The sequence below is a fragment of the Cuculus canorus genome, chromosome 3, assembly GCF_017976375.1.
Source record: "Cuculus canorus isolate bCucCan1 chromosome 3, bCucCan1.pri, whole genome shotgun sequence".
NCBI classification, from domain to species: domain Eukaryota; kingdom Metazoa; phylum Chordata; class Aves; order Cuculiformes; family Cuculidae; genus Cuculus; species Cuculus canorus.
The window spans coordinates 120,368,360-120,381,392 of NC_071403.1; the positions used below are offsets into that span (position 1 = coordinate 120,368,360).

A 13,033-nucleotide genomic window follows, 5' to 3' on the forward strand; every position below is an offset into this window, starting at 1 on the left:
ATATCTAGTCTAAACTTCTCTTCTTTTTGCTTAAAACCATTATCCCTTGTTCTATTGCTACAAGCCCTGTTAAAATGATTTTCCCCATCTTTCTTATAAGCCCCCTAAGCAACCAACATATTTTGAGGTGCTGTACATCTCTGGAGTTGAGGGAAAATATCTGCTCACCCAAGCTTGGCATAAGGCTGATAAGAAGAGCTTTGTACAAGTTTTGTACATATGGGGAGAGGAACATGAATTCTGACCCCAATATCTGAGACAATTCCCCTTTCATTTTTTTTGAGGATCAAACAAGAACTTGATAGCGACACATTGTAATTCAAAAGGAAATTAAAATCATTGGATTGATGCCTTGTATTTTTAAACTTGTTAAGTAAGTAGCATGTTGAAGCTACCGGCATGCAATAAATGCAGCTGCAAACTACCAATAATTCAGAACTGTCCATGCAAGATATATTTTCATAACCCGTTCAGACATGCTTATTTAGTACCTGGTTGCTGTTTAGTTGTGTTTTTTATTAGGTAACTAAGCTGTTTAATAATTCCCGGGTAAAAAACATAGCCCCAAATACCATTTACTGCACCAAGGTTTTACTACTTCTTTTCATCCATAATGGCAGTTTATTCACAACATGAAAAATGTTACCTGTGTCAGATAAATGCCTTCCTCGCACAGAAGGAGCTGGGTGCCAGCACTGGGGGATGAATGCACTCTGTGCTCTGATCCTTCTTGGTAACTTAGTGTTCCGCTGGAGAACTCTACGATAGAATTACATTCGGGATGCTTGGCCTCTGATTCACCCCCTCAGGACAAATCTTTGCTGGAAGTGAAGCTTGGATCAGGCCTGTGAAAGCTGATAGTGCATCAGAGTTCACCTACAATAGCAGTCTTATGTGGAGACGTGGCGGTTCCTTTTCTGAAGCTCTCCTCTTCTTTTATTAATGGGATGACGTACTCAGATTTATTTATATATTTCATACACCTCAAACTATAATGACTTGGCTTATGAAGAGTTCATAATTTAGTATCTAATGTTCTTGTACGTAACTCAAAGCCTCTATTACTTCTAACTTGTGAGAAAATGATAGGCTAAACCCAGCGACTCATTCTTTGCAGTAAACTGAGAGTGTACTAATTATTTATCAGTGTCTTACCCTTAATTTGGCTGAAGAAAGAGCTGTTTTTGTAACACAAAACAGAGCTATAAAGGCAACAATAACCATTATAGTCAAAAAAGTTCCACTCAGATGTAAGTGATAAGTCAGTTTTATATGACAGCAAAACATTAAATGCATGAATAGATTCCTGAATTAGTGCATATATAGGTGTATTTTTCCTCCTACTCACTACCTCCCACAATGTTTATCTTAAATCCTGCTTTCAGAATCTATTTTAAAAAACACAGCATTTATATCAACAAGGATCTGTTTTTCTTGGTCTCTTCTAGGGGTTCCATAGGGAGATATTTGAAAATCAGAGTTGTTTTGAAGCTAGTCTCTCTTGGATACCTCCAAGCACAGCTGGAGTACCAGATGTGCGGTATTCACACCACACACAGCTTCTGCAGCCTCTGAGTGCTCCATATCAGGTCCTGGGGCAGAGGATGAGTGCAAGGTGGTGCCCCATGAGTGACAGTGGATAGAGAAGGGACCTTCCAGGGGCACTGATGCCCAGAAACATCTTGAACCAGAAGGAGTCTGGCCCGTTCCTGCCGCAGTTTATATCTAGGTCAGAATGGAAGTGGCTCCAGGACATCTTGGAATCATGGAATGGTTTGGGTTGGAAGGGACCTTAAAGACCATTTAATTCCAATCCCCCTTTCATGTGCAGGGTCACCTCCCACTGGCCCAGGCTGCTCCAAGCCCCATCCAACCTGGCCTGGAACCCCTCCAGGGATGGGGCAGCCACAGCTTCCCTGGGCAACCTGTTCCAGGGCCTCACCACCCTCAGTGTGAAGAAATTCCTCCTTATGTCTAGTCTAAATCTGCCCCTCTCCAGTTTATATCCATTGCCGCTCATCCTATCACTCCATGCCTTTGTAAAAACCCCTCCCCAGCTTTCCTGGAGCCCCTTTCCGTACTGGAAGCTGCCCTAAGGTCTCCCTGGAGACTTCTGTTCTCCAGGCTGAACAACCCCATCTCTCTCAGCCTGTCCTCGCACGGGAGGTGCTCCAGACCCAATCCAACAGTTCCATATCATTCTTATTTTGAGGATTCCAGAACTGGACACAGGACTCCAGGTGGGGTCCCAGGAGAGCAGAGCAAAGGGGGAGAATCCCCTCCCTCTTAGCTCTCTTTCTCTGTATTCCACAGTTTCCCTTCTGCTTTGCTGAGACCCAGCACAATAATCTTTGTCTTACAAACTAATTGTAATAATGAAACCAGTGAGCCCAGATAGTAATTAGGAAGGAAGGATTTAAATGTTTTGACACGCTGAGTCTCTACTGAAATTGCTACATCTGGAGTTTAACTTCCAGAAGCGCAAGGCATGCACAACTTCCGAACTGGGCGATGACGCATGCATAGAAATCAGGCACTAAAGACACAGATTTCTTCTTCTTAATAATTACAGCTGGATTTGTCTGACTTTTATAATGTCTATATCTGAGCTTGTTACCCTGGGCTCCCTTTATTACCAGTGGAAAAAAGTAGGCATTTCCAGGGCATAATTTTCATTCTAAAATAGACATCTAAATAGGTCGCATGCTTCACAGCTTATATATGTTGCTATCCTGAATGATGGTTTTATTTAAACATTTTGGTTTGGCGTTAGCAGTGTTACCTCCTCGCTGCCCTTATAGCTGGCAGTATTTTCTCTTCCAGAGCTGATATATACGCTCTCATGATATAAATAGTTTAAAGCACTTGTCTGTACCAAAACAATGTTTTGAATGAGGCTTGGAGCTACAGGTAACCTCAGGCGAGATGACCCACTTCCCGTTGTTTCCAGGAGCCCTCATTAAAGGGAAATTGCAGCCTCAGATAAGGTGCTAAAGCAAAACATTTTTTTTCAACAAAACAGGCGTGCAGTTGATAATATGTTGTTTAGGGATGCTTTTTAGAGATACAGTGAGTATCCTTGTGTTTTCGGCAGACTTTTGTAACTGTAATATACGATTACAATGCACTGATTCTTTTTACTGCCTGTAAATACACTCAGCCCATGCCCTTGGAAATTTGCCTGTAGGCCTAAGAATAATTATACTATAAATGTTTGGTAATTAACGTACCTGGTTCAAAAATCTGATATCAAAGGAGTAATAACACTTAATTCTCTTATAGTTAACCTTCCAGTTCTTTGAATGAGCGCTAATTAGATCTAAAAACCATAAGCACACTTTTACTCTAATTATAATGTTGATAATGTTGTAATTACCGTTGCAACAGCACAACGAGATTTACTTGTTAACCATTTCACGGAGTGCGCGCACGAAGCAGCTGATGTGGGAAATTCCCGCGGAGCTTCCCTGAAGAGCCGCGGAGGTGTTGGCTGCCGCTGCTCTGGACCCGTGTCAGATGCCTGGGGGTCACGGGGGGGGATTCAAGATCGTCATGATAACACATATCTAAAAGTGTTTTCAGGAAAGATGAATGTTCAATCATGTCAAAGCCATCCCCCAAAAGCCTCTCCGTGTCAGAAGGGGAAGGGAAAAGCGCTCGTGTCCGGCAGTACGAGCTGCCCGCCGCCTGCAAGCCAGAGCTGTGGTAGTCCTGAAATGGGAGAAGATGGTAGGGGTGAAGGAAGGGGCTTTCCAAGGGCAGGAGGGCGTAAAGGTAGCCAGTACCTCCAGGCAACGATGGCAAAGTGGAGGAGGACCCACCTGACCCTTTGCCTCAGTCCGCTCCCCTCTCCCGTGCCAGCACTCCCTTCCTCCACACCTTTTAGCTGTGCCTCCTCTCGCTTAGAGTTGCTGCATGGTGGCCTCTGAGCCACCCGAGGAATGCAGGGTGCAGGAAGGGACTACAGATGAGGACAGTACGTCAACAGCAGGCTGAAAGCTTTCTTCCACACTCTACCCCAGCATTTCATCACTCTCCCGTCCCTCCTCTACAACCAGCACCCAAGGGACCTGCTCAGTTATGGGACCCAATGTCTTATTTTCCCAGAGTCCCGTAGCTCTTCGTTCTCCTGTGTAACCCCGTTCCTGAACTATACCAGGACTGGGGTCACCACGAGTGCTTTTGTCACCTCAATGTATTCAGTTTTGGCTTCTGTACCACACACATGGGTTTTTTTACTGAGGCGGAGCTCTGCTTTTCTGCTCCTCGCACTCCTTGCACAGATGCAACAGCCAGTGCATAGGGGGAAGAAATTAGGTTCTTTTTTCCTTATCATGCTTTGCTATAACGATATTAGGATTTCAAACAGCTAGAAGCAGGACAAACACCCTTCAGAATAGAAGGAGAAAACATCACTGTTGTTTAAAGCAATGTAACCAGCCTGCTGCAGACCTTCCCTCTTCCCTGGTCACTGATGCTCCCAGCCGTAGGGTAAGGAAGGGAGCAGCAGAAACACTGAAAACGGGGAAGAGCAGAACTATTTGCTCAGAGACTGATCCTGCCCTAGGTACCAGGAGCTTGTCTCCTCCCCTGTGAGTTAACCCCACCCTCTTTTTTTATGCTCAGGGCTATTTTGGGCAGGCAGTGAGAACTGCAGCTCTGCCAGATGAGGATACTGTACCAGAGCACAGCAGCACTTGTTGCTCTGAAGAACACCACGGCCGTATCGGGGACCGCTGCTCTGCTGCCTGCCTTCTTTCTATCATTATTATTTATTTATTAAGCTGTAAACAAGTTTTCTCTGCTGGTTTTGAGCTTTATCATTGCAAATGATGTTTTAAAACCTTTGTGGGAGCAGTTCGGAAGGGAAACCTCCCCGCTGTGCAGTTGAAACCTCCTTTTGCCACTTAATAGTGGGAGATCGGCAGGTAGCCTCGGGGGTGAAAAATGACAGACTCTGCTCCTGCTAACGGGGAAGGGAAGGACCCTGAAATCGAGCTCTTTGTGAAGGTAAGTTGGACACTGGTGTGACTCTTGGATCAGCTCAGCTTCTACCGAATAATCAAACTTTAATTCTCTAGCGCTGAGTGGCGGTGGTGCTCTGACAGCCTCTTATCTCTTGCACACACGTTCACGCTGCTTTCTTCTACGTGACGTTAGAATTAGGTAATATTGTGGAGGGAGAGTCAGAGTTCCTGTATTTTGTTGTTATTCCTCGCCTCGTGAGTTTGTCCTGTTATTCTTAGCCTGCTGCCTGCGATGTGCTGTGTCCTAACTTTAGACTGCCAGGTTTTTCACTAAGAATCCTGACTTCCTTCTCCATTTTTGGGAACAGCGTGTGAAGAGCTGAGGGGTCGCGTGATTTAATACCTCGGCAGAGGCTGTCAGGTCTGAAACACTAGCAGACTATAAAACAAAGAAAGAATGAGATAAGCTGGCAGTCTTCTGTTTATTTCCCGCAATACTTTTTTTCCCTCTCTAAAATAAATAAAAACTAAATCAGTTTTTACTCTCAGTTTCCACCTCCTGAAGCTCATTCTGATTTTTTATACGGGTAATAGAGAACAGAAACTGATTTAATGGAAATACAGAAAAAATAAATGCACCTGTTGTATGGTAGGATTTCAGAACGTTTCAAATTGGGTGCATCTGTTGGTCTTGGGCTGTGATCTTGATCACGTTACCATTAAAATCAGTGGCACAAATCTTAAAGAGTAAAAAAAAGTACTTAAGGAGTGCCTAGAGGAAAGCTGGGGAGGGGTTCTTTATCAAGGAGTGCAGGGATAGGAAAGGGTTTTAAGCTGAAAGAGGGGAGATTGAGATGAGATCTTAGGTAGAACTTTTTTACTGTGAGAGTGATGAGGCACTGGCTGCCCCATCCCTGGAGGGGTTCCAGGCCAGGTTGGATGGGGCTTGGAGCAGCCTGGGCCAGTGGGAGGTGTCCCTGCCCATGGCAGGGGTGGGACTGGATGGGCTTTGAGGTCCCTTCCAACCCAAACCATTCTGTGATTCTGTGACAAATCAACTCCCTTACACATATAACCTTATTAATAGCAAACTTCATGCAAACTCTGTCCTGGTGAGGAGCTCAGAGTTTTTGATGTTCAGAGAACAATTCAAAGCCTCTGCATACAACAAGGCTGAAATCCACTATGGCCGTAGAAAATCCCTGAACCTAAACACCATTGATTGTAAATCGATACGGATATAATTAATATGTGGGAGTTATATCAGACCCTTTGCAAACAGAGCACTGAATGATTGGGAAAGCAGATTCCAGCCCCTCCTTTCTGTCAAGCTGAGGGTATATAATTGCTTTGTACTCCCTGATGGATATTTTGGGCTGCAAGTTGAAATGTCAACTGCATCCGTGATGTGTATACGTGGCCTTTTCATGCATCTTCCAAAACCAGTCAGTTCAGGTGCAGCTTTTCCAACCAAGACAGCACTGAGGTCTTTTCCTTAGCAAAGTGATTTTACAAGAATTCCTGGTTCATAACTGCCCAACAGAGCTTAATGTATTAAAATGTACCTGCACGGGTCCATACATCCTCATACCTTTCCTCATTTTGCTAGCAAAGTGAATTTAATGGAGCTGTTTGTGGGCTAAAACATAGATTAGTGGGATTTTTTGATGCTCTGTCATCATGAATGTATTCTGGAATGCAAACCTTTAACAAGTGTTTTGGTTTAGTGCCCACAATGTTTTATTGAGGCTGATACGGATGTTTGTGATGTACAGCTCTTTGACTGCATTGGCTGTTAAAGTGAAGGTCATCGCCAAGATTCATTGTGTGAAGTTCTGGATCCATAAGTTACTGGAAAAAACAATGCAGTCTGTTTAGTAGAGCCGTGCCATCACCTGAAGATTTATAACTCCAGAAAGAACATTTTTAGTAATGTGACCTCCTGCATAATGCATGTTGCAGAATTGCGTAGAGACTCTCAGATAAAACTCATTATTCGCAGAAATGGAGTAATTAATTAGTATCTTCCTGGAGACTTTCCATCTAGGTTGAAAAACTGCAGTTCCTGATGTTTTAGAAAGGTGCCATTAATATAATTAAAAGTCTAGAAAGTTGTATAGTCAGGCGTATAACCAGAGTATTAAATTATACAGCTCAGAAGTTAAAAATAAAAAAGAGAAAAACATCCAAACAAGAGATGAGCTGGAAGTTGAAAAATAGAAGCAGATAGGAGAAATACGAACAGGTGAAAACTTTGCTGGAGCATGACATTTAAAAGAATAGCATATTAGTAAGGGGAGATAAACAGGAAGGCTGATCCAGGAGAGAATATGCAAAGGAGAAGGGACTCCTCTCTCTGTTTTAGAGATGGAAAGAAGAACAGATAGGTGGCAACTTCTGGATGAGTACGAGATGCTGGGACAAGTAGCACATCTAAGTATACTGGACCACGCTTAAGGCAAGTTCCAGTAACAGGGGGTGTTGGGGGCAGTGACCAGGTCATAATTTGATTTTTGTGGAGCTAATACTTCATGCAAAGAAAAGAGTTCAGTCCTGCATCCTTGACTGAACACGCAGCCAGAAAAGGCAGAGGTCACTGAGAAAAATGCAGGGCAGTAGATGTGGCCTGGAGAAAACTGTATCTTCCACAAGAACAACTAAACCAGAAAGGGCTGTTTCTTGTCAGTCACTGAGTCTCTAATAAAAGCAGTTTCTGTCTCAGGTTAAAAAAAGAAAGGTGTTACACAATTGCTCTATTTCTTTTTTTTCTGTTTAACATCCAGGAGAGCAGGAGCCTTAGAAAGCCAAGTAGAGTGATGGTTGTAAACAAAAGAGCTGCACTGTAACCTAATGCAGGGTAGCTGTCTCCTGAGCGATGCAGATCGGCTGGGCACCAAGCTCGCCAAACTGCCCGTAGCTGAGGCAGGTTACGCTGTTATCACGCCTATTTATTATCATCCCCATGGTTTTTACCCTCTTTCTACAGTGCCCAAATCTGGATCTGAGAGATGGGGTTTTTTGTGCATAAGTGTACTTGCAAGATGCTTCATTGAGAGTAGATCCCCAGGGCTTGGGCAGGAGAGGAGCAGACTGCCGATGAGCCGGGGCAGAGCTGGGGACCAGCGAGGTCCGCTAGGGAGATGGTGGCACCTCAATCCCACCTGTGGTTTGTGTAAGCAGGCCTTTTGTGGGCGCTGAAACCCTCCAGCAGCAATTCCCTCTCCAAACTTGTTTGACAAGGAGTTGGAGGAGGCTGCCAGAGAAAAAGGTTTAGTATGCGATAGCACGAGACGCTGGCAGCAGTTGTGGGGAAGCGAGCCCTGGGAGGTGGCTCTTGCTTGGTGCTTAACCCAGCTTGTTGTACAGCAGGTTCGTTTTAATTTTTTGTGTGCTGGAGAAGCAAACTGCTTCTGTATGAATGACACCCTGGTGGAAGGTATTTATAGCTTTTTCTCGCAGTCTTGAACCTCTATAGTTAGACAAAAAGCCTAAACCGAAATAACGTTCTTTTTACATACAGGCTATTAAAATACATATGGGAGGATCACAGAACTCTTATGGTTTCTTTTTGTTTGCAGTAGAAACTGGTATTTGGGTGTTTATACCCTGCATTTCAGAATTAAAGTAGTGCCTGATATCAAGAAAGTTAATTTGAAGGGAGATATGTTGTAAGCGTGGAAAACAAAGCATGATACAAATAAGACTTGAGAGTACAACTGTTTGCTTGCATTGGTCAGGATGAGCACAGTCTAGAGGGCAAACACACCACAGGAGTGGTCCAAAGTACATTGCTTTCTATAAATCTTCCTGCTTTAGACACGATTTATAAGAAGATATGTGTTAAACCACATTTCTGACAATCAAAAGATCATCATGGTAGCAGGAGAATGAGCTGTGAGCCTGCATTTCTGCAATGAGTCTTATATTGAGTAATTAACATCTGGGATATGTTCATCAGCTCAGCTGTGCAAGAGCTTTTGCTTAAAAGGTGTAAGGCTTTCCTTCACAAAGTGCTGGCAAAGAGCACCCATCTAGAGAAAACGTGAAGGTAAGTGCAAGAAGCAAGGAAAGCATCTTGAAGACAGTGGTTTCCACAGTCACTCGTTCAGGTGTTGAACATATTTCCAGCTGCCGGCTGAAGGCAAAAGGGGATAAACTCCCTGAGCGCTCCCAGCCTGTTTGTCCCATGAGGAGCTGAGCATTGTGCCTCATCAGGCACAGTGATGCTGTATTTGCAGTGTCTCAGGGATACGATACCAGCCAAGGTAGGGTTCAATGACAAGCAGCATCAGAGTAACCTGGTAATTTCCTGTTAGAAGATTATCACAGAGAGGTTAGTCCTGGTGTACTCCTGGTCTCCTGGTGCAGCAAACAGAAGGAACCTGGGAGCCTTTTCTCATCTCCAACAGTTTTATTTTGGGGCGTTTTAGGTGTCTGTTAGGAGTACGTTTAAAAGCAATGACAAGATTTGGCACCAAACTTACTATCCCTGAACTACTTACTGTCCCTGAACAGTTGATCAAAAGCCTGGATCTCCAGGACAATGCAGTCATCTTGCAGATTTGGTCTGCTCCGTCAAAAGTCCAGGAGGTTCTGCTCTCGGGAAGATATAGCTACTCTTCTCTTCTTTGGACTGAATTATCCCAGAAATTATCCCAGGGAGGTACAGGATTTTCATGCAGAGTGAGATTTCTTTTTGTGCATTTTCTGATTTTTTGTTTTTAGCAGTTTTCTCTGCCGAAGGGTGATTTCAAACTAACCCTGGTCTGGAGTTTGGTGAGCTGTTGAAACGTAGCCTTCAAAGAAGATGTAAATAAAACTGTGGTACAAACAGTTATTCCCCCTATAAAGGCTTTTGTGTTTTTATGGTAAGAGAGTTGCTCTGATAAGAAAACTGATTTCAGTTTCAGAATTTCAGGCTTATCAAAACCCATAATGGTTTTACTCACTGGGAGAGAGAACTTGACAGCAACCTTTAACCCATAACAACAATATAGGCGCTGTAATTTATCTGATTCATAGACTGCCCTCGAGAACTTTTTTGATGATGAGTAGAAATCACAATCAGATCTGGAAGGGAGAGAGGTCATTTCTGTTTCTTGAGAAGTGTAGGTATTTTACTGGGTATTGCAAGCTCAGCTATTGGCTTCCATACAAAATCATTCCTAAGTTCAGAAAAAACTTCTAGGTAAAGAGGAAATTATAAAGAAAGAACAGAGTAAGGTTGGAATAATGATACCAAAACATCTCATTCAACCTCTCTGGTACTCCAAGACCACCACCAACATTATTTTGGATCCTTGGTCATGTGGTCAGCCTTTCACGTTCCAAGAGAGACGTACCCACCCTACAAAGCAGACACATACAGTGCATGAAGTAGCATGAACGTGGGGGTTTATTACGGATCCTGCGTTTTTCATCCACTGGGAGCTGTGAAGCAGACGGTGAGCACCACAGTTCATGTCACTTCCTAACTTCTTTTGGTGAAGCATGGCATGATCAGCAGCCTAAGTCTCTCCTTTGAGTCTCCTGGCCTTCTGCATGGGTATTAAGGTTATCAAACTTAAAAGCTTTACGAGTAGTCCAGACACCAGCACATATACTGGAAGGACAGTAGTTTAACACAGTTTAACTATCTATAAACCTGTTTTGTAAGCTTCTTGTGGGGGGACTCAGGGGTTTTAGTGTAATTCTGGCTCGGTCCTGTCTTGCTCAGATCTTTTCAAATCAGGAGCGACTCTGTTGAAGCCCGTGGAGTTTATATGGGCACAAAATGGGCGCAAGAAGAGAGTCAGGCCTTGAAAATTTGAATTATAATGTTTAAACAAACAACTTCATAGAAACCCACTGCAGGACCGGTTGAATTGGGGAAATGCTGCCTGGACTGCCAGCTACTTCTCTTGTCTTTATGTTAAGCATTTTCAGTAAAATAATCAAAAGAAAAGTCAAGGGGAAAACGTCAATCGTGGCAAGATCTGGCTTTGCTTTAATCTTATATTGTTAAAAGAAAATAATTCAATATTAGCAAATGTTTTAAAATGACGAGTTGTTTGTTTTTACTTGAAAGAAGCTTTAGCCTGCGTTATACAACCCAGAGACTGCAGGTCTGTGGGTCTGTTTTCTCTCTGAGCGTTCACAGATTTTGTTTGGCATCAAGACAAGTGCCTCCTCAGTGGGAATATTAGAGATGGGCAATGAAGAGTTTAACATTCCAAGTTTATAAAAGGACATAGCAGGGGTATAATCACTATCCCTGCCACCTTGAACGTTGTCTGGAATGCTTTTAGGATTGATTGGGAAACTGAATCTCAAGTTAAGGAGGGATTTCTGCTACATCTCCTTCAGCCTAATTTCACAATCTAACAATGTGTTTATGGCTGAAGTTTTTATTCAAGTTCATGGCATCAATATATCTGCTAATTCTGACCAAAACAAAACCTATTCAAATGCTTTGTTGAATATGCATAGACTTTACTATTTCTTTAAATGCCTTTAAAAATTTCATCCAAGATTTGAATGGATAAGACTGCAGAAACATTCAGGATGAGTTATGTGTGATGGCCATAAAAGCCAGTGAAGTTTGTACTGCAGAGTTGAGTGGCAGCAGAGTTAGGCCAGCTTAACTATGTTTGAGGTCTTGTTTAAACTCCACTTTCTAACTCATTCCTTTACTGAAGCATTTCTGAGCTGCCTCGCCAAATCAGGTAAATACTGTCTTCTAATTCTACCATAAAGAACTGGTGATATTCATAGAATCATATAATCATAAAATCATAGAACGGTTTGGGTTGGAAGGGACCTCAAAGCCCATCCACCCAGTCCCACCCCTGCCATGGGCAGGGACACCTCCCACTGGCCCAGGCTGCTCCAAGCCCCATCCAACCTGGCCTGGAACCCCTCCAGGGATGGGGCATAGTTGTTAGTGCTTGGGCACAGCCACCAGAGTGCTCATGGGGGCTGTGTCACGGCTCAGCAATGACAGCGAAGCTCCAGTGAGTGTCCCCAGGAAACTTTTATCGGCAACGCATGGCTCTGCTGCAGCTATTCCAGCAAATGTCACTGAGATCATCTGACATAACATCCCAAAAATATATAGGGATCCTTTCCAAGAGAGCCAGAAGGAAGCGCGTCTCCCTCTGCTCCAGTTTAATGTTAGTATCAGTTCACCTGGCAATGATGAATATATTTTGACGGAAGGCTGTGTAAGGATTGTTTAGGATAATCCATTGATCGTTACAGCAACGATATTACTTAGTTCTTATATGATACATAATTCTTTAAAATGTGGCAGTTATCAACAAATTAATCCCAGCAATGCTGAGAAGAGGGAACATAAACACCAGCATTTCCATGTTGCTGCTAGGAGCTGTGGTAGAAGAGTTTTCAAATTACTCTTATGTTGAAGGGCTGTGAGTTTGTGTTTAGTTTTATACATGAATAAATGAATGTTTCAATGATATTTTTTTACTATTATTTTCCAGCAAAGGCTGAGTCAAAGTGATAGAGAGAATCAGTTGATGTTAGGGAGATTTTGGTTTAGAGCTGGATTCATATTGCACTCAAATCTGCACATCTTATTTGAGCCAGAAAATCAGCAGGTGCCTGAAGTACTGTAGTAGGTACTTTGAAAATAGCTCAAAGTGGTCTGTTTGACACAGTAAAGGTTAACGCTGACAACGTCCAAAGTAGATCCTTGTTCCCTTTCCTTCCTTATCCCTTGCTCTCCCCATTTGTTTTCACTTCTTCCGTACTGGTGACATGCAGTAAAACTCATCCAGATGTGATAACCGTGATAGATTATATACTAGTGGAGCTAAGAGTTAAAAAAATCCTTGATTTTTATGTCTGATTTATTTAATAAACTTCATATATTCCTGGCATGATTTTTTATATCACACTTAAGAGCTGGAAATTATTACAGTGGAGCACAAGTCTTTTGAAATGTGTTCGGTTTTGTTTTGAAGATCCAAACCCCGTAATTTTATCTCATGATACCTATGGGCAGAACTTTCTGTAACTGATCTCACTTCTGGCTTGTCGTTGATGTTTGCTGCACAACTTGATTG

The 13,033-nt window shown here is 43.0% G+C and overlaps 1 protein-coding gene across 2 annotated transcripts in view; it reads left to right on the forward strand.

The window, feature by feature from the left end:
• CLIC5 (chloride intracellular channel 5) overlaps positions 1-13,033 on the forward strand; it is an 80,928-nt gene that overhangs the window by 16,769 nt on the left and 51,126 nt on the right. The window contains exon 1 of one of the 2 annotated variants that reach the window (XM_009558430.2): positions 4,659-5,010. The exons of the other annotated variant lie outside the window; for it this stretch is intronic. Within the exon in view, the coding sequence (XP_009556725.2) occupies positions 4,948-5,010 (63 nt within the window). The 5' untranslated portion in view covers positions 4,659-4,947. Of the gene's footprint in view, positions 1-4,658; positions 5,011-13,033 lie in introns of those variants that run through there. 2 annotated transcript variants of the gene reach the window in all.